This window comes from Calonectris borealis, chromosome 17 (genome assembly GCF_964195595.1).
Source record: "Calonectris borealis chromosome 17, bCalBor7.hap1.2, whole genome shotgun sequence".
Taxonomy (NCBI): domain Eukaryota; kingdom Metazoa; phylum Chordata; class Aves; order Procellariiformes; family Procellariidae; genus Calonectris; species Calonectris borealis.
In genome coordinates this window covers 3,268,043-3,296,022 of record NC_134328.1, presented here as the reverse complement: position 1 = coordinate 3,296,022, position 27,980 = coordinate 3,268,043, and the positions used below count along the sequence as shown (strand labels likewise).

The window sequence follows — 27,980 nt, the reverse complement described above, 5'->3', positions numbered from 1 at the left end:
ATTCTGCTTTATTGATTATTACCCGTTGCTTGGTCCTTTCAGGCGTACAAGAGGAAAACAGAAGCCGCGAAGAAGGAGTACCTGAAAGCCCTGGCAGCGTACCGGGCCAGCCTCGTCTCCAAGGTACAGCCCGCGCTCGCACGGACGTGGCAGTGCTGAATTAGTTGCAACTCACGGGACTCTCCGGGGAGGAGCAAGTTTATAAGAAATACAGTGTAATTGTGCTATCAGAACTGATATCAGCGTTAGCCACCTGCCCGAGGAGCTAAAAGAAAGGCTCTGCAGCGCGGTTAGGGCGGGCGCCAGGCTGCCTTCTGCCTTTAGCACCCCGAAACGAGACCCCGCTTCGGGTTGTCTCCATCCGCGGGTGTCACAGCAGGGGAGGAGGGTCCCAGCTTGGGGACGAAGGGGTCCCTGCTGCCGGTCCCCACCAGTGGCTGTTCCTCGCCCAGCTCTCAGGGTGTGAGTGCAGCAAACGGTGAGGGCAGCGGGACGGGGCTCACCGTGGGTGACAGCGGGGACGGGGACGGGGGAAGGTGACACGCCAGCCCTGGGCTCACCGGCCAGCGCTGGGCAGCAGCCAGGTGCCAGCATCCTGCCTGCACCCTGGTCCGGGCACTTGGGCTGTTGCGGCTGCTCAGGACCCTGGGTCCTGCTTCTCCCGTGCGCGCTCAGCCGAGAGCAGGGGCTTTAGGGAGAAAGACCCATACCTGCGGGTTGATGAGCATGCGAGCACACACGTGCTTAAGGCACCGCTGTCAGGGAAAAAACCAGAGAGCCCATTTCGGCGCCTAATAGTGAACTTCCAGGGGATTTTCAGGTTCATACGGGAACTCCCAGTGCTGCAAGGCTGCACCTGGGGCGGCGATGATGGGCCAAGCGCCTGCCCATCCCAGTCCTCCAAACGTGGACGCCCATCCCAGGGCACCTCACGCCTTGCCCTCCTCTGTGCCTTCAGAGAGGGGACACGGGCATTTGCTGCCCGTGAATTTGGCGTGGCTCCTGCGGAGCTCGTAGGTTTGCTGGCTCGGGGGGGATGTGCTGCCCTTGGGTCCTGAGCACGTGTATCAGGTTGTTTTCCCTTCAAAGCTTCTCCTTAGTACTCTACCACACCCTCAGTACTTAATCATCGCATTCAGCTGCCGTGGGAAATAACGTGAGGTCCCAAATCAACCATCACCTGCAGGATCCCTGCGGTTGTGGTGGTGGGCTGAAGGGCTCAAAGCCCCTGTACAGATATGAGCACTGTTAGCTCTCTTAACTTGTAAACAGAACAGCAGCAAGGAAGAAAAAGGGAATGGAAAGGAGTGTTTGGGGGTTTAAAAGCTCTTCTTGGTCCCTCTGGAAACCTCTGAGGGTCTTGCCTTGAATGTGCCTTGCAGCAGGTGGCATGGAAGGGATGGAGTCACCGCGCTCCGTGGTTTCATTTTTTTCCAGTTTCTCCAAGGATCAATTCTTTGCAGAGGAGCGACTTTGTTTTAAGTAAAACAGCACAGTGTGATCCTGGCTGCCGGCTGAGAAAGGATCTGGAGTATCATTACAGAGCCCATCGCAGGACAAAAACTTCATTGTCCGAGCCAGAAAATGTCCTGTTGTTCTCCCTTTTTCCTGCGGAACTGAGGCCACCATTGTCCTGTGCATTATAGACCCCACCAGGGCTGCAGGAATGCACGAGATTGGGAAAGCAGAGTTTGTACAGTCCCATTTGTTCTCCATTGGAAGCAAAAGTGATTTTGTCACCCACCTATGTAGGGCCTAAGGAGTGAGCCGCAGGCGGGCGGTTTGCCTCCGCGCCGGTTAATGCCACTCCGGTGCTCCAGGCTCTGCCGAAGGCGGGCTGAGGTACTGGGCTTTAATTAATTTAATTAATTAATTTAATCCAGATGTGGATACTGCACCCAGCCTGCGGTCACCCAGCGAGCCGCAGGGCTGGAAGTGCTTCTGCTGGCTGGTGGGAGAGGAGCCGGAGCCGCGGGGAGTCTGGGTAGCTCGGCTGGACGGACGGACGGACGGACGTCTCGGGACACATAACGATGTTTCCTCCCTTCCTTCCTCAGCACCCTCTGTTCTGTTTTCCCACAGAGCTCTGCCGACCAGGGGGAGACGAAAAGTGCCCAGAGCAATCCACCTTCCAAAATGATCCCCCCCAAGCAGCCCATGTACCCGATGCCGCCGCAGGCTTCCTCGCCCTACCCCGGCCTGGGCTCGTTCCTGTCCCCATCGGACCTGCAGAACTACCGTGGCCACCCCCACCCCAGCCTCTCCAGGACCCTCACCTCCAAACCCATGCTGCCCAGCATCAGTGCCTCCCCGCCACCCTCCTTCCAGATCAGCCCCCCCCTCCACCAGCAGCTCTCCTTGCACCACCCGCAGAGCTCCCTCCTCAGCCAGCCCCTCAGCATGCAGCAGGTCCCCCAGCAGCCCCTCCTGTCCCCCCCCATGGCACTACAGGTACAGCCCCCCATGAACGCCTCGCCTCCCGGGCAGCAGGTGGGTGCTCAGAGGGAGAGCGGCTTTGCGGCACCCCTTCCCCGCTTTTGCTGGTTTCTGGGTGGTTGGGGGGTGTTGCGTGTCGATGTCCCCAGGGGAGTCTCCTCCTGGCTCCATCAGCCTGCAGATTACTTCGGGGGGGACATTTTCAAAGGTGCTGAGCTGGGAGCACAAGCACCCCCAGAAATGGGGCAGATTTGTGCAATGTAGCAATGAAGGCTCTTCCCGCGGGGGAAGATGTGGGAATTGGGGATGCCCCTGGGAAAAGCTCCCTGTGCACCTGGTCCCCCAGACTGGTCTGATCATCTGAAGCGATGGGTTGGAGAGTCGGTGAGAAACCCCGCGTGGTATTGCTGAGAGAAGGGGGGACTGGAAGGGCGTGGGATAATAGCAGGGATCCGGGTGGGGGGCGTTGCCAGGAGGATGAGGAAAAGGATAGAGGGAATGTCATAAACAAAATTTAAAAATCAGTATTTTTCCAAAAACTGCCTGGCAATAGGAGAAAATCACTTTTGTGGCAGAGAGCCGAGAGCATGCGATGTGTGCTTGCGTGTATGCTTATACTAACAGCATAGGAGCAAAGCAAATCCTATAGACGGGTGCTATGAATGTGCAAAACCTGCTGAAGCAAACCGTCCTCACCGTGCCCAGGCTCAGCCCAGCCGCCCATGCGCGGGGAGCCAGCCTGCAGGGTCAAGGTCTCTCCTCTTTAAACCTGCTATTAAGAAAATGTATCTGGAGGAAAAACTGGCTGTAGCAAAAACCATTTCCTATACCTTATAGAGAACTTGCCAGTATACAAGGGAGGAGACGAGTGGTTTCCAGAGTTTCTCCATCTGGAATATGAACTGGACGAACTAGTCACAGTGGAGGACATATGCTCTGAATTCACAGCTGCTACCATTTCCTTGATGATGCTTTTAACTGTAGTATTCACCCAGCTGCCTGAATAATTGTGTTTCACATGTTTGCTAGCTATATATCACAAAATTCATATAGTACTTTAGCAATGAACAAAGCTTTTTTCCCCCATAATGTGACCTATTCACTTTGGGGCTAACTTTGAGAGAACAGAAATTGTTAATTTGGGAACAGATATTGCAGTGGAAGAAAACCAAAGGAGAGCAGGGATGTGGAAGCACAGTTATCCCTGACCATAATAAAGAGACAGCACATGTGGGAAGGTCAGATCCTCAGTCAGATTTTAATTTCCAACCTGCTCAGGTTATCCCAAGTAACTTCTCCAACACGGTGGTTGGGCTTTGGCTCTGCATAAGCCAAAGTGGCTTCTGTAATTCGGTGATAGTCCAGAAATGAGCAGAAAAGGGGATCCTCATAATCACTTTAATTGGGGTAGTCGCTGTTGCTGAGGGCAGCATTTTGTGAAGCTTCATTCCACATATGTTTGCTAATAAAAAATAAAATGTAAAAAAAAAGAGCCCACTGCCCTAATTTGGATGTTTTGGAGAAAATCATGTTCTTGGTCAGGTAACTACCATGACTCTTGTTTGTATACATTGCCTAATGTTACCTAATTAAGCCAACCCCAAAAAATCGGGAAAGCTAATCAGTTTTCAGATAAAACAGTCCCACAGCATCCTCGTTAAAATGCCAACAGTGACAGCTGATGGAGAGAGCATTGCTTGTGTGGATGTCCCTCACCTTGTTCCTGTGCATTATGGTGGGGCAACGCGTTACTGCAAAGGGAGCTGCGCTTGAAGTGCAGCAACGGTTTTGATGGCCAGCGGCTTTCATGGCCGTGGGTCTGCAGCCGTTCACCACCCCCCGAGGAGGGAGGTCCTGGGGAACAAGAGGGGGGGAAGAGGGATGTAAAACAGATGTTGCTGCGCTGACGCCTGCTTGCGACAACTCACACCCAGCAAACCACCGCGGTGGTTTCGGGTCCTGGGTTTGGACCCGCTGCTGTGCCTGGGGCTCCCCGTGCGCTCTGCGCTGCTGCATTTTTGGGGCGATGCATGTAAACCTGTTTATGCAGTATTAATAGGTCTGCTGTTTCTCCTGCTGTGTATACTCCTGTAACCCTTCCTTTCCTTTCCACCCTGCAGGACTTCTCACATATTTCGTCTGAGTTTCAAAACAATGTTGGACCCCGTTCGCCTGGTGCATCAAACCCCCCAGGAAGCACTGAGTGGGACAGCGACTACCCCAGCAGAGAGTGTGGGATTAACCACTGCAGGCCAGTAGACAAAACAGCACATTGCTAATGTGCTCCCTATTAGCTGAACTGGGACAGTGTTCAACAGCGGAGAATCTGCCCTAAAATGTACAGCAACTTGGTAGGCTAATTACGGTCGATGAAGTTCAAGGTTTCCTCTTCTCTGTAGGCTCTGGAAGCAGGTAGCTTGAAAATCACAGATAAATTCTTCATTAGGCAGGAAGAGGTTTCCTTTTTTTTGTGTTTCCATCCCATTAGCAATGGATGAGTTTGACGTGTTTCCTTCTGGAGCAGAGCAGGGAAGCCCAGTCTCCCAAGCAGGGTCTCTGGAGATTTGAGGGTGGCCATGTCCCCAAGCAATGTCCTTCTGTTCCTGAAGTGATTGCCCTTATCGCTGAGGCCACAACCTCCTCTGGTTGTCTGTGGCCACGGGTCTCTTATCGGTCCTGGGGTTTAACCACAGCAGGGTACAAAGCCTCATCCTCCCAAGAGCCGCTCAATGCCCCGCTCCCCTGCACCTCGCAGGAAAAGGCCACCGTCTTCTGCACAGATCTTCCCCCTTAGGTCCTACAGGCTCTGGCATGAACGTGCCAACATGAAGGTCTGCTCAAATTCCCCAATAAATAAAAACATCAGGATAGTCTCAAAGCTGGGGAAGAGCAAGGGTGTGAAAGCCGTTTCCAACCTCTGCCTAATCCACTGCTCTTGGCTCAGCAGTACCCGTCTGGAGACTGCTGTTGTCTCTGTGAAACAGGTACGTGGTTTGCTGGGAGAGCAGGTAGGGAAGGAGGCTTGGTAGCTTCTAAGTATTGTTTGATTTGCTTGAAGTACTGGAACACAGTGCTTTCACTGGAGATAATAGCAAGCTCCCAGCCTTTTCAGAGCACAGCTCCAGTCTGTGCCAGCAGCGCACTTACAATTGCTGGGCTGGGCACAGACTGTACAGACATTTATTTCTTTCGGGGAAATAAATAACTTGCCGAGCCACTGGAATATGGCTGCTGTCTGCCTGCCTGAGGGTGCTCAGCTACGTGGATTGTTCTGGGCTCTGCCTGCGATCTTCCTCAAGTCTCTGCAGACAACCCAAAAGAAGGAACCTGTTTGGGACTTGATAAAAGTCACTTTAGATGCTGTGGGCAAAACGCTAAAGATGCTTGGAGGGTTATGGCACATGGATCCCAATTTCCAGAGGTGCTGAGCAGAGGCAGCTCCCACAGAAATTAGCTGCCCTAGAAATAAGCATCGCTACTTAGGGGATCAGCTGGGAAAACACTTGATTCCTTCTGCAAATCCCACTGCCCGGGCCCCGTGCAGAAAACTCAGGGCACTCTAGAAACAGGTGAAAGGCTCCCGTAGTAGTCAGGATTGAGTTCTGTGTTGCTAAAACAAGCTCTGTGACATCTGGCTGGAGTGCCGTATTGTAAGCAGAGGGCCCATGCAATTCATGATCAAAGCTCATGCATTTCATGCCTTTGTCACAGCAGAAATATCGAATTTCATGGGTTTATTGCAGCTTCCTGGAAAAAAAATCATTCTAAAACCAGACAGATTATGCAGAGACTTCCAGATAATTGTTAGAGTAGATTATAGCAATGAACTCAGATGGATATAGATCAGCGCTGCAGAGAGTGCTTAGCGCACTGAAAAATGTCGTCGTTTCTGTTAAGGAGGGAGCCCATCTCCCGTGACTAGAGACACACGAGCTGCTGGCAGCCCAGCTCCCAAAGCTGCCTTGTTCTCATTTTATTACAAAGCCTGGTGCGTCAGCAGTGCCATCACCTCCTGCCTCTGCCAGCCCCTGGTACTGCCCGAGTGCATGCTCTGCATTGCTCGTAGCGTTGGTAGGACTGCAGCCCCGGTGTGTCTCAAGGTTGCACTCATGTCGAGAAAAGAGATGATCTGGTTCTCATCATCTTCCTGTCTGTACTGCTTTCTCCGAGGTACTTGGCACTGATTTGCAAGCGACGATCAAAGCTACCCTTGGGCTCCTCCGCGGCGCCTTGCCGTGGGCTGGGCGTGAGCTGTGTGCCTGCACGGCCCCGGCAATCAGCAGGACTTAGGCAAAGCAGTGATAAAGGGAAGGCAGATCTTGTTGGGTTTGATTCATCGGTGCGGTTTTAGGTATAATCGGGAAGTCTCTGGATCATGTAATTGCCCATTTCAACCCCAAAACTGCATTCAGCTTAATTGCAATTAAAGCAGCACTCTGAGGAGCAAAATCAGCAACTGGCTGGAAAGAAAAAGGATTCTTTTCTGTTGTGATGTGGCTCGGCTGTAAAGTCCCAGATTCCTGAAAGAAAGGATCGCACACAGGCAGTCCTGTCTTGCTCTCCAGATTAGGATTTTTATTTCATGTCTGACTTCGGTATTTCTTTAGCTTCCAACATGTGTTGCCACTGGGTTAGCTCGGGCGAAACCTCCCAATCCTACATTTTCTTTTGTGTTTGTCATCCAGATGACTTCTGAACAACTAACAAGGTTGTCTTTCTCTCTATCCTTCTCCATCTAATAAGGGAACTGCTGTAGGTTGGGTTTTTTTTTTCCCAGCCTATCAGTGCTAGTTAAAATGCTGTTAAATGGCACTTTATGCTAGTTAAAATGCCCTTATGCCCCTCAAATTCTAGGATCCTATGAGCAGACACTCCTTAATTCATAAATCAGCCATGTTAGAGAGTTTTAAACGTTTCTTAGCTCATGCTCTCCCCATTCTTAATGATTTTGTGCTTACTGACTTCCATCCAATTTTCCCAGCTCTTTCTGGGCTTAAGCCCAAGCTGTCCTAGATTGCTAGCAAAGACACGGGTAGCATTTCTCAGTTCCTGCTTAGTACATGACTATCACTTCCCACAAGTAACTGCAGCATACAATTTTATTGCTTTTTGCCATCGTATCACAAACTACTTCTATAGTCCCCTCTCTCCCTCACCTGACAGCCTTATTCTCGCTCTTGCTCTTTCCCAGGCTCCCACCGAGTACCTGTGGTTTGCAGTGGCTTTCTCCGGGGGAATAAGCTCACCTCTATCAAGGGTGCCGCTGGGTTTACAATCACTCGCAAATCTTTCTTAATTCCTCGAGGCACCTCACTTGTTTTTTCTGCCCCACTTCTGATTACAACTCTTTCCATACCAAAGCTGTCTCCAGGGTTTCGTTTGCATTTGTCTCCTAGCGTTTAGGTATTTTGGTGATAACACTGAACTGGATTCATCTCTCTATGTCCTTCCTCTTGTTTGCAAGGTTCTTTTTGGGTACCATCATTTAGCAACTTTTCTTCCTTCTTCCCACTCTCCTTTGGGCTAAAAGATGGGACACTCTCAGTTATGCCTTGTGCAGACGCACAAAACCATGTACAGCCATTTCATCCGGACACTTATAACCTCGCTAATTCCTGCTAACGATGAAGTGATCCTCTCCAAATGGGGGAATTTTTCCAAATCAGAAACGAAATGAGCAAACACTGTAAAAAGGCAAGGATAAACCATCACAAATGCACTTAGTTTGGATTCAATTATTTATGGTAATACTTTGTAATGAACTGGGAAATGTTCTGCAGCATATTTTGTAAAATTAATGAAGTTTTTAGAACTGGAATACCTCGCTGCTGCTCAGTGGCATTAAATCTTTGCTGAGTGCAGTAGGGAAGACTCTGCATTTTAAATGCAGATTATAAAATGTGGAGATTAACAAAGTGCGGCCTCTTCTGCGCTCTGTCAGAAGACAGCTCTATCAACAGCAGCATTACCGTGCTGTCTGCTATTTCCCTATTGTTCCACTCATAAGCACACCCACACCGGAATCTCCCAAAGCTTTGTAATGTTCTTCACCACCTTTTAAGGCTGAGATGTCTTTATGGAGCCAACGATGTTTCCATCAGGTCTGTGTAGATGATAAGAGCCATTGAAGTGCCTGGATTTCAGAGCAAAACCCACACAGGACGTCAGCCAGGGGAGAGGGACTTCAGCCACTCCTCTCTCCACTGTGTCCTGAAACAAAGAGCATCTGGGCCCCCTCGTAGGACGCTGCTGATGGCAAGTTAGAAGTGGAGGGTTGAAGCACCGGGCACTACAGCAGGGGAGGGAGCGGTGGTACCTATCTGCACACCTTGCTGTAGAGCCGTCCGCACGCGGGGTGTCTCGGTGGTGTAGGCTGGCTTCCCTCTCCAGGACGCACCTGGATCTCTTGAAATCAAAGTCATCGCTTCAATAACGTGATCAATTCAAGATCTGGTGGGCCAGGGATGTGCAGCCTGGCTGCTGTCCCACCAGCCCTCCTCCGTAGCCTCCTGCGAGTAAGGCAGTCTTCCTTGGGTTCCTTCTACCTCCTGCTGTCTTCATCAGACCCACAGGAAAGACCGGCTAATCCTACTGTCTCAAAGATATTTTCTCCCCTCACTTCCTGATTATTGATTTTTCTAGTTGTACTTATTTTGGGAGAGGAGGAGAGAGGCATCGAGCAGATGGTGTCTCCTGCTCCCGTGCTTTTCAGCCGTGAAACTTTTGTCAATCCTCCTGGACACCCACAGGCATCTTCAGGCATAAGCCCCTCAATCCTATTTTTGAGACCCCCTACTCCTTGCGCAGTGTCAGAGTGACACATTTTATCCAAAAGCAAGTGTACATTTGCTAAATCCCCATGGCTTGGCCTGGGTACAGTGTGTGATGAAGGAGGGGGCCAGTGGCCAAGGGGCTGATTCCAGGCACAGGATGGTGGAGCTGGTACCAGCATCCGCAGGGACATCCAGAGTTGGGCCTCCCCCGCAGCCCCAGCAAGAGCGACAATTAAGCCACAGGAAGAAATTTGTGTCTTAGCCCTTCTTGTTGAAATTCAGGAAGAACTAAAATTGCACCAGGCTTTTACTCTTCAGTGCCTTCTGCTTGGTTCATCTCTGCGCACCGTCCCTCGGTGCAGAGCACTTTATGTTTTGCATTATGGAGCGCCATAAAAACCATGGCGCAGCTGAAAACGGGTGTGCAAATGCTGATTTCGGCTCCCCCAGGCGACTTCCCGGCTGTTTCCCTGCCCGTCTCACCTTCTGCCTCTCGTTTCTCTTACAGCATGCTGCCAAGGGACAAGGCACTCTACCTCACCTAAAACTCAACATCTCTTTTGGAGGAGGCTCAGACGAAGGACACTTGAGAGGGTCTATCTTACAGACTACCCGGAGAGGCACCGAGCAAGTCGTACGGACGAGAGAGCTACCACTGCACCTCGTCGCTGGCTTCGTTTCCAGGCTCTAAGAGCAGTTTTCTTTTATTATTTTTGAACTCTAAAGTCTAGTTTCTGTGGAAGCCCAAAACCTCATAAATCATGAAGAACAAAAAAAAAAAAAAGAAAAAAAAAAAGAAAAAAAAGAAAATAAATAAACCAACAAAAAAAATAGACTAAGGACACCATTTTTCCGCTTGCCATCAGCTTAGCTACAGACTGTGTTCCTAGTGAACTGCTTTTAGACGCAGCATAGGCCCAGGTCTGGTGTCCTACAGCATTAGGCCAGCTCAGTAGGAGGATGCACTCTTTTGACTTGCTAACAGCACTAAACTTTGTGCAAGAAAATGTGAAGTTTGTGTGAATATTGTACATGCAAAGGCCTTGGATGTCTGGCGAAAAAAATACAAAAAATAAATAAAAACTATTGCTAGGTAAGTGGGGGGAGAGAGCAGAAGGCAAAATACGAGAGGAAAAATGTGAAAAAGATCATGAAAATATAATTTGTTGGATAGTTGTAAGTAGTTTACTAAGTGTTTTAGAGCTGTGCTAAAGACATCTTTAAGATTTTTTTGTGAAAAAAATTAGTAGTTTACTTTATAGTAAAAGCATTTTATATTAATTGTAGCACATTTTTTAGTTATACATAGAAGGGAGATGTGTATAAAAAAACAACAAAAAAAGCCTGCCAAACTTGTTTCTATTATTTGTACAGCAAGAAATGGACAATTTATATCCATGTTGTATGGCATTATTATATTTTTTCTGCCATATGTCCATCTATTTAAAAATTGCTGACAATGATTTTTGTCTATTTATGAAAAATTAGAGAGCATAATTACAATTTCTCATAAGGTGCATTTTTGGTTTTTTTTATTTTTTATTTTGTTTGACGGTGCTGCTTTCGCAGCACCTGGCACATTCGGTTCATAATGTTTATCTTACCTTTCTTTATAATAAAACTTATGAAAAGTAGAACTCAACCAGTCTCTCCTTATTCTGGGGGCACACCCTGGAAATGTCCCGGCCAGCGAGGTCCCTGCCTTGTCCTTGTCCTCCTCAGCCTTCCACCCCTCGCTCCTCTCCCATCACATTCTCACTTGCTTCCTCTTGCTCCCCCCTTGCTCTGGGCCAGTGCTGCTTAATTAAATATATCTGCGACCACCCCAGCAATGAAAGCTACCGCTGAGCAATGGCAGACAGACAAGCATTTTTCTTCCATTTTCTTGGAAAATGCCAACTTTACACTCGGAGAGTACTTTCCTTTCTCGAGCAATAACTTGTTGCCCTATGCGTTTGCTTACAAAGCTATCCCGTGCCCCAGCCCTGTCAACCCTCCTCCCTTCTGCCAGCAGAGAATGTCCTCCCAGACATGGGGGTCACCAAGCTGGCTGGTGGCTGCTGGCAGATGCCCACAAGAGCCCCATTTCCAACTTGTCCTAGGGAGCATGGATGAGGAGGACAGAAAAAGGATGGAAAATTCAAATGGCGTGAGGATGGAATTGGCATTTCCATCCTTCCATTGCAAGGATGGAAAATTCAAATGGCATAAAAAATAACATGATGTGAAATCTCACATCCTGGGCCACCTGCCTGGAGGAAACCTGTTAATTAATGTACCATTTTAAGCCCATTTGTAGACACAGCTTGGCCGTAGGAGTCTCACCACATTGTGTCACTAGCATACAAATTCTGTCATTTAGATAAGGCCCGGTTTCTTCCAGTGTGCGTTTAAATGGAAACCTGTGGAGCTGGGGCATGGCTGTGTTTCCCATGCAGTTTGGGGCATCAGGTCCCGTTCAGGTCCGAATGCCACAGCTAAGATCCTGGTTTTCCCCACTGCTACCCGTCTATGATCAAAGGGGCCTTAACAGTTATGTTCTCCAATGACTTGAAACAACATTTTTAAGCTTTCAGACCATTTTAATAAATCAGGGAAGAGCTCACCCTTCAGAGTTAAGGGTTTTTTTGATGAAGTAAATGGTTGTTTTCATCACCTGATGGTTTTACACATGCTACAAAAACTTGCTGCCATGCCCTGTGCCTATTGCAGTAAGTCCCCATTTGAATAGCAAGCCCCAGCTCTTGCTGGCCCACAGGCCACTGGACAGGGCAAGGAACATGTGGTGGGAGTTGTCCTGCTGTGTCCTCTGGTTGACACCTGCTGTAGCATCATCCCACACACCAAGGGTCATCAAACAAGGCACATCAAGCAAGACCACCCCAAAATCTCACCCAGAAGCTGCCTGCTCTGGATGGGGCAAGGAGGAAGGCCTTCTGAGATGGAGGGGTGGTTTGGGGCATGGTGGGTTTGGAACAAGCAGTTCCCCAGCAGACCACCCTGGATGCCGGGAGAGGTGGAGATAACGGCACCATGGCAAGGGACGGCAAGTCCCTGGAGCTGCAGGACCCCGCGGAGGCTTGTGGAAATCCAGGCAGGTCACAAACTCCTTCTGCAATCAGCCTGACATAAAATCTATGTTCTCCTCCACTTCTGAGGCCATCACAGTGTTATTGCAAGGTGATTGAGTGGCAGTCCTCTCTGCTGAGAACATTTGAAATCAAGATGTAACTCTGTGAATCAACTTTCATTAGAGCAGTTACACTTTTAACCCCAAGCTTCCTGCTCCCTGCAAGTATAAACAGAAAAAGTGGCTGTTCCTTGTCCCATTGACCGTGGTGACTCTGTACTTCAGTCGGGTATAAGCACAGCAAAATCTCACCAACACAGCACAACAGCTGTGGAGATGGGCAGGCGAGGAGAGCTGCTGGATACAGCTAGAAATGTGGGACGACTCCTCGCTGGTGGCCAGCATAAGGCCATGAAGCTCTCTGTAATCTTAAGCCGTTTGAAAATAAAACGGGGAGCACAATAAAACTTCCTGAGGAGCAGCACGAGCAATAACATCTCAGCCCAGCCTGGCTAGCTAGTGGTGAGCAGATAATTACTCTGCAATATCAGAGCCGGGAGATTTCTTCCAAATATGCGATCATTAAAATAGAGGGGGAAATAGGACATTGAGATGAAAACGTACCTGTCACAGCAAGGAGATGGGCTTATTCCAGGGAGAGTTTCTGAAATGTTGATTTTTTGTGTGTGTAGCAGGTAAGTGGCCTTGAGACTCCGAAATCTCAGGGAAGCCGTTTCCAGCCCTGGGAGGAGATCTGGAAGAGGTCTTCACTGGAAGCATCACATTACACCAGGTCCCTGTGCTTTGCCTTTGCTGAAGGTGCCCATCCACCATGCCCAGCAGCCCCATGGACCTGCGCCCCAGCAGGCAGCCCCCGGCTGCATCGTCTTCGTGTCGCTGGTGGTTTTGAAGCCATTCAAAAGGCTCCACCGAGAAGGTCTCCTTGATGGCAAGGTGACCTCACCAATTTAGGATTGACTGTGCAAAGCAATACCCATGCCTTTAACGACTTTCTAGCCAGCCTACCAATGTTACTGTGGGCCACCTCTGCTTGCCTGTGGGCAGGCCATGGCAAAGGGCCGGTGGCTGCCGTGGGGTGGCCGTGCAGGGCACAGCCACCCATCTCCAGCCACGGCGATGCGGGAGCCGCCTCGGGGATGCAGGGCAGTTGGCTATTACAGAGCCCGCGGCATTAATGAGAAATTGTGAGATGTTCCAGACCGCTTTAATCCCTACTAATCTCTAAATTTGCATCACAGCAGTTGTGCTTAAACAGTATTCCAGATGTTGGCTATTTGTCGTGGACCTGGAATTGCTCCAGGGAAGCAACTGGGAGCTGAACCTCCCATCCACCATCACGGCTGGCTCACAAAATGCATCCGATCTCCGCTAACGGGTTCAGCCCCAGCCCCACGGGCAGGCGAGGGCGAGCCCCCGGGGGCAATGGGCCGGGCAGCGATGGCGTGGCCATCGATCTGAACCCTTGGCCTATTATTAACGTTAGTAGAAAACGTGGTAGCTGGGTCTCAAGAAGCTGTCCAATCCCCCCTTGCACCTCAGGGCAGGGTCAGCTGTTCCTAAACCCTCGCTGTGTGCCTAGCCTCCCTCTAAAAACCTCTAAATTCCAGGCAGATAACCTAAATTTCTCTCCCTACAAAGCAAATCCCTTGCTTTTGAACATAGGGAAAAATTTATTGCTTTCCTTGTTGCAGTAATTTTTTCCATATTGAAGAAGGACGTTGGCTCCCCCCCACCTCCTCCCCTCCCGCCCGAGCAGTTGCGGTTGCGGAGGTCGTGCTCCCGGGCAGGACGAGCTGCGGCGCTTCCACTTTCGGTCAATAAGCACCAGCTGGATCCTCCAAAGGCTCCAAACCAGCTTTGGGGCAGGGGCTCGCAGGGCGGACGCGCTCTGCGGCACCGCGGGGGAGGCAGGACCCGGGCAGGTGTTCCCAGGCGTCGGGCTAACGATGGAGAGGGAAGTTCAGAGGCACCGGCAGGGAGGGACCTGGCTAATTGACTTCGGTTTATGAAGACGTAATTAGCAGCGCTGTAGGATGTAATGGGGAGTTTAACAAATCTCATCAGCGGGATCTCGGCGGTGTTAACCCTTCGCACGCAGGGACTCAGCCCTCCGGGCTAGCCCACGCAGCCGTGGTCGGGATGGGATGGGATGGGGTGCCTCTGGACGGCGACGCCCGGCTCACACAGAAACAGGGATACCCACCAGCACCCCACCACCCCACCGGCACACAGCCTCCCACGCGCCCGGGCTGTCCCGTGGGCTGGTGGCGTGCAGAAAGGGGCTGGTCTTTGCCTGTGGTTTCTCCTTAGGCACCAGCCCGAGCTGCGCCCACGGCACAGGGCCATGGCCACAAATGTCCTGGCAGCACTGGGAGGACGTTTTGTCTTTGTTACATCTGTGTTATTATTATTAAGATGATGGAATGGAAGGGAAAACGGTCCTGACAAGCAATATTGAAAACTTTACGCAAGAAGGATCAAAGGAAAGGACTTCATTTGACAAATCCTAGGACCCTGACCACAGCGGCACGTGCTAGGAGCAGAAGTCTTGGGCCAGCCCCAGTGAGGTCCTGGTCCTCCACCCAGGGCAGCTTTGCACCTCGGCAAGTGTCCCCATTCTCCAAAGGTCCCAACAGGGTTAGGGCTGCTCTGCGGTGCTGATGGTAAGAGCGGTGGTCCTCGCTGTGCTCCTGCTGGAAGCAGAGCGGTCAGACCTAGAGCAAGTCCATGGTGAAGGAAACGTGCAATGGCGCTGGGCCCCAGCTCCCGGGACAGCCCCCACGTACAGCGCTGGGACCCCCGAGCTCAGGCTCAGCAGTGCCGTGCAACCGGGCAAAGAGGTTGTAGATCAGACCCAGCGTTGGCGGCTCAGCACCTCCAGCTCATCGCCCCAGACCTACCTGTGCTTCACAAAGGTGGTGGCCACCATCAAATACTTCCACCTGTGTCATGACCCAGCCCATTGGCACAGGCGTGGGGTCGATGGGGCCCTCGCTGCACGGTGCAAGTGGCCGAGGTAGTTGGGATATGAGCCTCACGGGCAGGACCCGCTGTGCTTTGCCTGCCCTCTGCCCACCGCTGTCACCGGGTGATGGAAAGGCTCTACCCATCAAGAAAACACGACGTGATGCATCTTTGCCCTCTTTGTGAGGACAGAAGGGCCCAAAAGAGAGACTGTGTCTTGTGGTGATGAACCACAGTCTGTTTGCTTCCATTTCTTACGCTCCACCCTGCAGTGGGAGGCCTGGTCCAAAATACTCAGCATCACCTTAGCAGCTCACCACGCAGTGAGGAGTGCAGGCAAAGTACTGACTCCAGTACCCAAGGAGTGCAAAATTATCGGTTTGAACAATGATTTTTGAAGAGGAGAGATGAGAGGAATAACGATTCTTCTGGATGAAATACTGTGCTGGCCAGAAGGGTAATTTAGAGTCAGATTTGAGATCAGATGTTTTATCACTGTATCCTCAACTCTTCTTGACTTTCAATTGCAATTTGATAAATCAGCATAATACCTAGCACAGTAATTGCTGTAGATTTTATTCCTAGTGGGGTTACTTTATTACACTGCAAGCACATTAGAGAGCTTTCTGTTGCTCTGCCATTATTATTTGTGGGGACAGAAGGCCAAAAAATGCAGAAGTTACTAGGTGGGTATTTTGGCAGATGATACTGGTGAGCTCATTTGCAGGTATTTGTGCAGCTGAATGACTTGTTGCTCAGCAGTGCTCAGCCTCTCCGTCCCAGCACCTCCACGGCTCCTGCCAACACACTGCTTTGCTTTTCTGCATGTGCTTATGCTCCCATCATGGCTTCAAGGCAGCAAAAGGCTGGGAACCCACCAGGGAGTCTCTGCCCAGGATTTTGTTTAATTTCCCTGGGTAGTGCATTACGTATTGCTCCTTATTTGCCTGAGTGGGATGATCAGATTTCTTAAAGCAAAAAGAGACGCCCTGGGGCTCTGTGCTCTTCTGCCTCCTCCCAGCCAGGACCCTGTGGGAGGTGGGCAGATGCTGCTCCCTATCCCGTACCCCCTTGGCGCGGAAAGCCTTGGGTCTCAAAGTCCCCAACCCTTCTCCTTGCCAAGGTCCTCAGGGTCTTCATGCCTCTGCCAGAGCAGACCCCCCCGCTTCCCTCCTGCCCTGACTCGCTCACCATATGGCGACCCAGAGCCCCCATTCCACAGCTCCTGGCCCAGAGGTCCCCCAGGCTGCTGCACCGTCTGGCCACCACACCACGCCTCTGCCACCATGGCTCTGCAGTGCTTGTGGCCACGATGGATGGAGACACCTAGACCAGCTTTAGGATGGGGATAAATGAGAAGGTAACGCAAGGAAAGGCCAAGCCCTGGCCCATTTGCATCATGGCCTGATGGTGCATGGGGTGTGAGAGCATCTGTGTTGCGCATCCGTCACTCCAGGACCGACTGCAAACTCACCCATGGAGAAGGATCACAGGGGACAAATACATCCTTTGGTGGGATCCTGGACATCCCCCCAACCTCTTGGCATGTCCCATCCCTCACCTCCCAGGACCCTCATCCAGAGACAGGAGCAAGGACCAGGAGATGCTGCAGGGGTGTCCTTCCCCATGGCCTCGCATTTAAGGTCAGCCAGGTCGGGCACCTGCCTTAGGTCACTGACGGCACTCAGTTACGGCAGTAGAACGCAATCCTCGGCCTGCAATCACATTAAAATTTTATTATGAATGAAGCCTCTTGCGCTGCAAGTCTGTGGGAAAGAGTAACACTTTTACTGCTCTTCAATATGTAATTAATGTCCGTTTCATTGCTTTCCAGATGAATTTTTGGTCACGGGAGATAGTTATGACTATAAAATGAGAGTTACTTTTGATGGGATAAAGACTATAGGTCAGTGTCTTCTGCAAAGCCGAGAGAGGCCACGCGTGCGTGCCTTGTGCCGCCCGCCTCCCGCGGGGCGGGTGCTTGCGAAGGGGAGGCAGACGGGGAGTGCAGCCGCCCGGGTCTGGCACAGAGACCCGCAGGCAAGGCAGCAATACCCCCCTAACAGAAATCCTGAGGTTTGGAGCGGTTGACAGGATTAGCCCGGAGGAAGTGAGCAGAATAAGTCCACCTGTTAGAGGCACCGCAGTCTGGTGACCATTTAACAGTAGAAAAACAGCCAGCCTACAGAGCCTGAGGTGCATCGATCCTAGAGGCTCTTCTGGAGTTTGACGTGTCCTCGTCCTCTTCTTACACCCATCCGCCCCACGGCTGAGCATCCCTGCCCCGCGGCACCCGCGCTGCTGGGACAGCGTTCAGCCGGGCAGCTGCTGCACTACTGCGGTCGTTCTGCTCCTCAACCCCTCCTGTGGCTCCCGACAAAGGGGGAAACAAAAAATGCCACCTGTTAGCAATACATAGCAGAAAGGCCTGTTGGTCTCTCAGAAATATTTAGGCAGAAATGGCAATTCCCCTCCAGATTCCCTCCTGATCACCCACGGGCTGGTCGTGTCTCACCGTAGTCATGTCTGAGGGATAGGGTTCCCTCCGTCCCTGATTCAACCCCGCACTTCAGTCCCATGGGGAACACCAGGACATCTGATGGGAGCAGGAGTGAGCAAGGGTGGCTGGCCGGAGAGAGCCACGTGGGCTTTCAGACCCACCTCTACTGCAGTCAGCTTCACGCAATATCCCTTTGCTCTCCGGCAACGCCGGCAGCAGGAATCTGGGAGCTGGATGTCGAAAGTCAGACTGCCTCTGTCCTGTTGGGGCACGCATGGGAGATGCAATCATTTCTGGTTCCTGATTAGGAGCTTGTAACTCCCACAATAAAGGGGAGGGCTGGAAGAAGTCCCAGGGATTTGGGATTTCTCCAGGAGACAGAACGGCTTGGGGGAAGTTAGCAGAGAAACAGGATAAAGGCATTTCAGAACATATTGAACCTTTTTTCTTTTTCTGGAACACAGAGACATTTGCTAGATACCGTCTCCGGAAGCACTACACTGCAGTAGATTTGTTGGCTTGGAGCACAGTTTATACTGAATTCTTTCTCTAGCAATTTACACAAAATATTTCTGTAGTTATGCAGGGAGTTTTTATAATTAGAGCCTTATTTTACTGCTTTAATTGTGGCTGGTCTTTTGGCAGAGGGCTTGAGTAGCACTACCCTTTAGAGGGCTCGTGCTGTCTCCCACTCACCTGAATGACTGGGGGACACGGAGAAAAAAAGGCCACAAGCAATCCCTCAGTTTTCCTGCCAACGCTCTGGAAATGGCACATGGAGAGGCTCTTTCAGCTTCTAAAATTATCAAAGGAAAAAGGTGGGACAGGACGGACTTGAAGGCTTTTTCCACCCTCAAAACGCATCTCCTGGGAGTTTCTCGTATCATCTCAGTCACCGAGTGAGCGTTGTGGAGGACCACAGCCTTGCTGCCCTCTCGAGGGAGAGCCAGCCTGTAAGGTGAGGCTGAATTAATAAGGCCCAGAGCAAGTCACACTAATTGCCCTGACGATGGGCAAAATGAGCTTCAGCCCACAAACGGTCCCACTCGCCGCTGCCACCCAGGTGGGCAAGTCCCAGCTTCTCCACTGGAGCCTCAGCAGCGCTCGCAGGGGAACTGGCTCTTCCCAGGGCTGTCCCCTTCCCTGGCACCAAAGTGTTGACTCAAATCAGGTAGAAAAAAAAAACCCACTCACAAAAACTCGCCAAATTCTTGGGGGTGTTTCTGCCAAAACACCATGGGCACGCAGGGCCTTTCTCAGTAGTCAGTAATTCCACTGGAAACATTCACAGACCAAAGCCTACATCAGGTTTGGGCTCCAAATATCAAGAGAAGAAATAGTTAAATATCTTATTTTGAATAATTGAAAAGCAAGCTAAAGTCATGTTGCAAAACAAATGCACGGTTCCCATTTTACAGATTAGAAAATTTTGATTTCTTAAACCCCCTCAGCAATTCAAGGCTCTCAATCAAGAGTTTCATGTTTCTAGGTTGGTTTTTTTTTCCTTTGACCCCTTCATAACACTGAATGCATTAAAGCAAGAAATGCTCAAGAATTGATTTCTTTTCTTTTCCTTACTGAAATGTCTCAACGCTTCACTTTTTCCTTTTCAAGTTGCCATTTTTACACAGTTGCAGGCATTGTTTAAAGCTATGGAGTTGAAAAGGCTCAAAAACCTGGAGAGAGTAAGTCTCCTCTTCCCTACAAACATTTGCCATCCATCCCTTTGTGTTCTCATTTTTGGCACAGAGGGAGAGAAAGAGAGAAACGAGAGAGAGAGAAGGGAGGAACTGGAGACATGAATAATTCTTCTTTCTCAAAACCCAAAATGAAAAGAAAATGTGAATACAGAATGAGACATAAACTTTAAATTTTTTTCTTTCATCTAGAAATTTCCCATGAAAAGATAATAACGCACCTCCACTGCATCTTTCCCTTCAGTTCCTCCGACACGCCAACCCTTTCCCTCGCAGCCCAGGCGGGGACTGCACAGCCTCCCGGGGGAGCGACGGAAAACCCTTTAGGGTGCCTCTTGTTCTGGATTTGCACAGGCATCAGCACCCTGGAGATATGGTCTCTGCAGGATGCTCCAGGTAAGGCAGCCACCCAAATAATCGGTCCAGCTCTTTAAGAGTGGAGTGAGCACAAAATGGGTCATTTCTTCCACTCCTAGCTATTCTCATCGGGGAAAGTGTTGCTTCATTAGAGAGAACTGTGTAATCTTGCCTTTTGTAGGTGGAAATAGCCATATTCTGCTTGACGTCAGACCAGAAAGATGACTTTCTGTAGGACATAACATGGTAGAGCCTCAATCCACCTGCAAGCTCAGCTCCTACACGCCTCACCAGGGTTGGTGACAGCAGCCAGCCCGCGGATGTTCCTGCATGGATTAGCATAGATAAAGGCAGGTGCGGGTCTTAGCTGGTATGAAGTGTAACCGCAGCACTGGTTTTGGCAACCCTGTGATGAGCATGAAGGAGCCATCATCAGATGCTGTCCAGACTCCATGAGCCTGTCCATCCTTGGGTCACGCTCACACTTACTCCATAGTTAGTCCCACTGATTGCTTGGGCTGCTCCCCAAAACCCGAAACTTCATGCCTAAGGGTATAACGACCCAGGCTGAGCACTACAGGCCTGATTCAAAATGCACTACAAGGAACAGATGATCCTTCAGTGCTTTTGGTGGGTTTTAGATCAAGTCAGCTTTAAGCTGTAGCATGGTAACTTTTGAGCACCTTGGTTTTTAAACCACCAGCTTTGCGCCAAGCCAAACCACCACACAAGTGCAGAGAGTCCCCAGCATCGGTGGGCACAGACCACAAAGGTCAGGTTTATTCACACGCTCAGGCAGTAGGTCAACCCATGGTCAACCCACCAAAATGCACTGGTGTTCACCGGGGTGTCTGCCACTGCAGGGCTGAGGTTCACAGCTGTGTTCTGGTTCCTTGCACCGAGCACCGCTCAGCATCGGCTCATCCCGGCGCACAAGGCGGGCCACGGGCATCGGATGCTGTATGGCCTCGATACTGAGAAAGGTGGAGCCCACGTAGCTGAGCTCCTGAAACTCCCCTGTGCCTTTCTGCACAACGTTTTAAGAAAATCAGTTCATCTGGGGAACAGAAAGAATTTGCCTCTGCAAACTGGCAGCTGGGCTGGCAGCTCCACTCAACTCTGTGTCCCCAGGACCTACCATGAAGGAGGTTGGTGTGGCAATGGTACCATTAGGTACCATCAGGTAACATTAGGTACCATCAGGGTCAAAAAGGGCTTAGAGACATTCATGGACAACAGCCCCATGAGGGGGGACTGAGGCGAATGGAGGCACCTCCACATCCATGCTCAGTGCTGCAGCTGCAGGTGCTGGTGGAGTGCATGGGGAATGGACTGCAGGATACGGCCAGGCCCACGTGCTCTCCCAAAATGGCATCACCCAGCACTGCTTCTGGAGGCACAGACCATCTCTCTGACCCTGTACAGCATGGGATATCAGTTGCAGAAAAGTACAGCGGTACTCTGAGCTCCCTTGAAGCCCTGCCTTGTCTTATCAGGACCTAAGTATTTGCCCTAGGATAACCTCCAAGTATATCAAGAACAAAATCCCGTTAAATGCTGCCTGTCTGGGAACTTGACTGGCTTGACCTTCCATCTCAGAGGTGCAAGGGCGTGCAAAGGTTTGGCTGTGACAAACCTACCTGAGCGAAGGTTTTCCTTGAAGCCGGGTGATGTGGTGCATGCCCGAACTGTCGGTGCTCAGCTGGCAGTTCCTGGAGAGCCACACGAGCCTTTTGTTCGTGCAGCTTTTCACCATTCTTCCTAATTATAATGGTTTAGGCATGAAGTATGCTCTGGGGTTTCAAGCAGCGGTGGGTATAACCTACTGCCAGCATGACTTCGAATGCACACGGGGCTCGGCGGGGCAGGGCTGGGGGACACGCGGGGCAGGGCTGTCACCCCACCGCCCAGGCAGCTTTGGGGCACCCAGCTCGCACGGTCACCGTATCTTTTATCTCCACATCTCTTTGTTGCTCGTGGTGGGGGAGAGGTAGCATTTCAGAGCCCTGTTACTGGATGTGTAGAGACCTCAGTGCACCTGGTATCGGAACAGCGTGGTTTGTTCTGTATTTCTCAAGTGTCCTCCTGAAAGCAAAATTTGTCTCTGTGGTCCTCTTGACCCTCTCTACCCTGCATGTAAGGAGCACTTACGGTGCCTTGTAAACTCCTCAGGGCTTTCATAGAGACAAGGCCAAAAAATGAGCTAAATGCATCTCCCAGGCTTTGACCACATGTGGCTGTCTGCAACCATGTTTTGCACAGAAATGGTTCAGCAGTGCTGCTGGTGCTCTGCTCTCCCAGCCCCCAAAACACAAGTTATTGTGGCCCAGACAGCCACCAGGCAGTTATGCTCACTTTTGTGCTGGATTTACACCTGGGTGACAACAAAACTTGGTCTTCTCCTGCAGCAGTCCTGATCCTGTGGCGGTCCCTGTCCTGCAGTGGCCCTTATCCTGCGGTGGTCCCACGTCCCTGTCCTGCTGCAGGAGCCAGGGCTGCAGGAAGGTGCACCCTGCACCCAGGGCCATGCTCAGCACCCAACCTAGCTGGTGCTGGGGGGCTCAAGCATGCCCACCCCTCCTGCTTTTTGTTGCCTTTCCTTTTTCCCCTTGCAAGCCTGGTATTTTATAAATCCAACCCCAAAGCCACACTAGCATGAGGCTGCCGGGTGCTGCAGCAGAGGACCGGCTCAGCTGGCCACCCCGGAGCTGCTGGGCATGGACACAGTCACCCAGGGTCTCATTTCGGACACATCTCAAGGGGTAGCAAGATGGGCAGGTCCCAGTTTATCCTTTCCCTGGGAGCAGGCTGCCCTCAGTAGTCAGGCTCCCAAACCCGCCAGAGAGTGGGTGCGATGCAGGACAAGGATCGCTCTGCCCCCAGACCCCCCCCCCCAGCCAGGGGGACCTCGGCTGGCTCACGGAGGCATTCCTGATTTTTCCCTGGATTTTCCCACCAGCACCAAAGCATTGGGTTGTGCCTGCCTGGAGGTGTCTCCCCTGCCTGCTGTGGGTGCCGGCAGCCTCGGCGTTCTCTGCACTTTAGCACCCTTAGTCCAAAATCCCCAAGGCAGAGCAGGACCTGGGTGCTACCTGGAGCACCCTTCTCCCAGCCTTGCAACCCCAGCATGGGGGATCCAGCCCCTCTCTCCTGGCAAAAACAAAGCCGGGATGGTGATGGCCCAACAACAGTTGGAGGGAGGAGAAGAGCCATTTAAAAACTTTTAAAAAAAGCTCTTTGCTAAAATAACCGCTGGTGAGAACCCAGCGAGGAGCTCCCAGAAGCAGAAAAGCCCCAAGCCACAAGCCTTGGGCTGCTAGGTCCGGCTGCTGGGGCTACAGGAGAGGCAGCGAGGGACGCGATGACCAAAAAAGGCTGAAGGAGATCAGGGGTCGGACCAAGCACCGCCATTTCGGGGTGAGCACCCGGCACCCCAGCCCCGGTTATGCAAGCGGCAGGACGGAGGTTTCCGGTGATATTTGCAGGGGGAGGTGGAGCCCCCGAGGCGCAGAGGTCCACCTCCCCCCGCAGACCTTTCCACTCGCCGTTTGACAGCGTTTGGTTCTCAGTTTATTATCTTGCGGTTTGAAACAATACAGGAAGGATGTAGGTGTTTGCAAGAAGAAAGAGAAAGAGGAGGGGGAAGGGAGGAGGGCTCGCCAGCCGCTGCCGGGCTCCTCGGCTTGCTGGAAACTGCTCGCCCACGCGCATTATTAAAGGTGATGAAATTAATTTGGGGGAGAACAGAGCAGAAAAGGGTCAAGTTCCTACCAGACCTGGACTGGGAGGGGCAAAGATGCTTTCATGAGTACCCTCAACCATGGGTGATGGGTATCCTCCATGGCAGTCCAGGCTGGTTCTTCTTAAAAATCAAAAGGAAGCTGCTGATGGGGATGAACTGGGAATACAGCACAGACTGGATGAAATTGAGGAATTAGACTAGCCAGGAGCAGGATGAGGCGTAGGCAGCCCCCAGCCAACAACCCAAGGGCTGTAGGAGGCCCAGCAGCGTGCAGAGAGCTTGGGCAAGGAGCCCAGGTGCTGCGGGTCAGCCCTCGTGCATTTGCCATGAAACACTTGATGGCCAAAGGGATGGAGCATGCTAGTGCAGCCCACATCGGTCCTGGTGAATTATGTCTGCCACGCACCGAGCACTCAGGGAGGAGTGAAAGCAGGTGAGGAACAGACAGAGGTGAGCACTGGGTCTCACCTGGTGATGGGGAACATCGCAGGAACAGCAGCGAATGGGTCTGCATCAGGAGCACTCTGGTCAAACCCTGTATTTCCACTACGCGGTAGCGTTCTGACATTTCTCCTAAAGCAGAATAAAAGCAAATATATGTGTAAAATTCCCCATATTGTATGTAACATTCCCCCCTAACAAGAAACCGCACCAGACCAGCATTAGTTTGAAAACTTCACTTTGGAAAAATATTGAATTGTTTTTTGGAACGATATCCTAATCTTCAAAAGTATTTTATTGCATTGGTATTATGTTACTGTCACATCTGAAGTTGGGCTTATAGCAAGACAGCAACAAATGGTCAAACTAGTATTTTTTTTTTTTTTTCCCCAAGAGCAGCCCCTCCGGGCTGCACAGACCGCTGAGGCTGATCTCCAAAGTGCCGGGCACCCCATGCAGGCGACCGTCCTTCTCCCGTGCCCTGCCTGCCTGGGAAGCCAGGGACCCGATGCGGTTTCCCCCGCAGGGTTTTGTCCCAGATCCACAGCAGGACCAGGGCACGGCAGCGGGGCCGTGGGAGAACGGCAGTGCCTGGGTCCAACCGCACAGCCCTTGGGGGGCTCTGCTTCTGGGTCCTGGGGCACTGGTGCCCCGGCACTCGGCGTGACCCCCATTCCCGCAGGAGGGACCCCGGTGCCGGGAAGGGAGCTGGCAGCTCTGCGGGGTGGGGTTTGAAAGGTGTATCACTGCTTCGGTGACAGGAAAACTGTTCTCTTGAGCGGCGTTATCTCATCTATTTTGCAAATAAAAATGTGATAGAAATCTGCAAAATAAGGAATATGCATTAACTTCTGAAAAGTTTTGACTACATATCATTATCTGTAATTTCACTGCTTTGATTTGCATATTCATAAAAGAAACATACAGCACGGATGTGTCAAAGGCTTTCAGATGAACACGAACAAAACCGGCAGACTTGCAAGCTCAGTTCTGAAGTAATTGCCAAGACGCCTTCACTTTCCCTGATGTTAGTGTAATATTTTGTCCCTCAGCTTGCAAAGCACTTCCTAGGTCCTGCTCTGGTTTGCTCAGCTCCGAGGGCGTGAGCAAGCATTTGGCTGGGCAGGAAAAGCAACCCAGTTGGATAATACACATGGTCCACAAGCACTAGCAAGACAGCTTGGTGGGTTTCCAGCCCAGATGCTGTTATTTGGGCTACCCCAGCTCCAGCAGCACTGAGCATCCACCGAGAAGTGAGGTGGCATGGTAGGGGATGCCGGGCAGGTGGGCTGCAGCTCAGCCGGTACATGCCCCCTCCCACCTCTATCAGCGGGCACTTTCGGAGGTGTTGTGCAGCCCTTATTTTTCAGCCGTGCAACACAAACAGGCAAACCTGGCCCTGCAGGCAGCTGGGGAGGTGGCAGCGCCAGCAGCACAGCTGATAGCAAGGTGATAAAAAGTGCGAGTGACTTGGCTTTTAACTTATTTCCACGCTTTTAAGCTGTTGAGTAGGTGAAGCAACTGCAGCTGCCGCTGCACTGAGCCGCTCTCTGTGCTGTTACTCTCAGTATCACAGTGATGTTATCCCAGTACTTTTGGGGTGCTTGTGAGTCGTATCTGTCTCTCCATCTTTATAATACACCTGTACCAAACTCCTTCCTTCCATTTCCTTACCCCCTCCCTTTACAGAGGAAGAGCTCGTCAGAGGTGGCTTCCCATGCTTTTGCCCATGCCCCCGGGGAGAAGCAGCACCCCACCTTCGGGTGTCCCTGGGCTCTGTGGGTGCCAGCATCCCCCCAACGGCTTGCACCCAGCTCCGGCAGCACCCGCCGGCGCAGAGCTTGTCGAGATGCTTGGGGAAATGCCAGCTGCTGCTGAAGGAAAGCAGGTGTGGCAGCAGGAGAAGGGGAAAATGTTATTTTTCAATTTCCCTCTGACATTTTTCAGGCGGGGAGCAGCGGGTTTTTTTAACAACAGAGAGCAAAGCAGAGCTGACAGGCTCAAATATACCCTGGTCTTCAATGTTCTTTTGGGTGGAGAGTGTGCATTTTTGGTTACAAAAATAAAATGTTTTGGTTTTGAAAGCTTAACCCTTTCCCCCCGCCACTACCAGAAAGTTAATCATTTGGGCAAAATTTTACAGAAACATTTGACATTTGGTCGAAGGCACTCTCTTGCTGAAAAGGCGCCTGTGCTGTTCGCCGGCTGTTGGACGTGACGTGCCGGGACAGAAAGGATCTTCCCCACGTCATTCTCATGCTCGTGGCCACATCTCCTGCTCCTCTCAGATGTGAGCCAAGGGAAATCTGAGTTTCTTGGGGGATTTTGAGACCACCACCGAACATGGCTGAGCTCAGGCTTCTCCGTGCACGGCCAGCACCGACCCCAGCCACCGTCTCACCCCAGGGACAGGACATCCATGGACCAGCACCACCACGCCGCCTCTCCAGCCGCACTCCCCAGAGCAGCCTTCTGCTGTGGGTACATCAGCAATTTGTCTTAATTGCTACAAGCATTTTTTTTTCTGTCACCAAACAGCTTTTATTATAGGACATAAATAAATTTGCCTCTTTAGAGAGCAAATGTAAACTCAATAAGCAAAGACACATTATCAGGTGAATACATCGTGGCCATAAACAATGCCCGTGGGCTTGCTGCATTGCTGGCGCTGGGCTGGGAGCAGATGGGGGAAGGAGTTTGCGCATGGAGGGAGTTTACAATGGGATGGCCCGTTCTCCTCAGAAATGCCCCCAAAATATCCCACAGGCACCTGAGACTGGGGGTAAGTGAACAGGAGAGAGAAGGGGAGATGAGTCAGCCCCAGACTGTCAGGGTGAGGCATAATCCATCCTGCTTTTCTTACCCCACAGAGCAAGAGGAATGGTTTGACTGGAAGGATTTCATAATCCTTTCTCTCCCAAAAACAACCTGCAGGAGTTCATGCCCAGTTTCAGACCCCAGCTCAAGTGAGATTTTTGATGGTCATTATGGTGCCCGGCTGCACGGAGGACAGGAGTTACATTTTGCAAGACATCTTCTGAGATTTTGAACCGGAGCAAAAGAGCAAACAGAAAAGCCCTAAAAGGGGAAATTCCGAACAGAGGTGTTTGTGGTGGGCCAAAGGGGTTTACTATGAGATTGACTTCTTAACTATTAGCAACAGAGGATTTATGAAACCTCTTTTTTTTTTTAAGGCCATTCAAAGCGAGAAAAGGAGATATTTATTTCTGCAACTGCTGATTGGAGATATGCCAATATTGCCAGTTACTCCCTTTCGAAGGGAAACAGCAGGATATCTCCCCTTTTCCATCTCTGCTCCTGCCACCTCATCCCCTCCAACCCCGGGCCATGCCACAGTGCAGCCGTTGGGACACAGGGCAGCACCACCAGCCGAAAGCTCCCTGTAACCTGTCACCCTGTCCCCTCCTGCACAGAGCAAATGTCCTCAAAAAGAGCAAGGCAGGAAGGAACATGCCCTCCGTGAGTTTGCCGTTTTCTTTTCCAGCCTTTACAGTCCTTCCCCACCTTGGTTGCTGGATGGGGACAGAGACAAGGGAACTGCTTTGACTGTCCAAGGAAAGCTTCAGCTGGCATGTGCAAATGCTGATGATGCACAAGTAGGTGCTGGTTTAACTGGGATGGGGTATAGTAGGGTGAGGGGAATCAGTCCATCTCTTAGAGCAGTGTCTGCTGCCCTGATTGCTCCCATTTCAACCCAGAGTAGCCAAATTCCCACTTCCTACCATTCAGATCAGAGCCGAATCCTCTGAGTAGGGTGTTTTCTCAGAGCCTTTTCATGGAAGGGAGAGACCAAGTGGGAACAAGCGTTAGTGCTTGAGCATTGGCCTTGGGTTTGGGGCTGAATCATTCCGGCACCAAAGCATCTCCTGTCCTAAAGGCATCCCAGGTACGGAGGGCAGGTCCAGAGCAGACTCTGTGAAGTCCATCTGCCACCCCTGTCACTACTGCAGCCTCCCTG

General features: G+C 51.3%; 1 protein-coding gene across 1 annotated transcript in view; it reads left to right on the top strand.

Moving 5' to 3' along the window:
- TOX2 (TOX high mobility group box family member 2) overlaps positions 1-10,846 on the top strand; it is a 157,778-nt gene extending 146,932 nt beyond the window's left edge. Inside the window, exons 6-9 of the mRNA XM_075166303.1 lie at positions 43-123; positions 2,083-2,490; positions 4,557-4,687; positions 9,718-10,846. Of these exons, the coding sequence (XP_075022404.1) occupies positions 43-123; positions 2,083-2,490; positions 4,557-4,687; positions 9,718-9,754 (657 nt within the window). The 3' untranslated portion in view covers positions 9,755-10,846. The remainder of the gene's footprint in view (positions 1-42; positions 124-2,082; positions 2,491-4,556; positions 4,688-9,717) is intronic.
- The last annotated feature ends 17,134 nt before the right edge of the window (positions 10,847-27,980 follow it).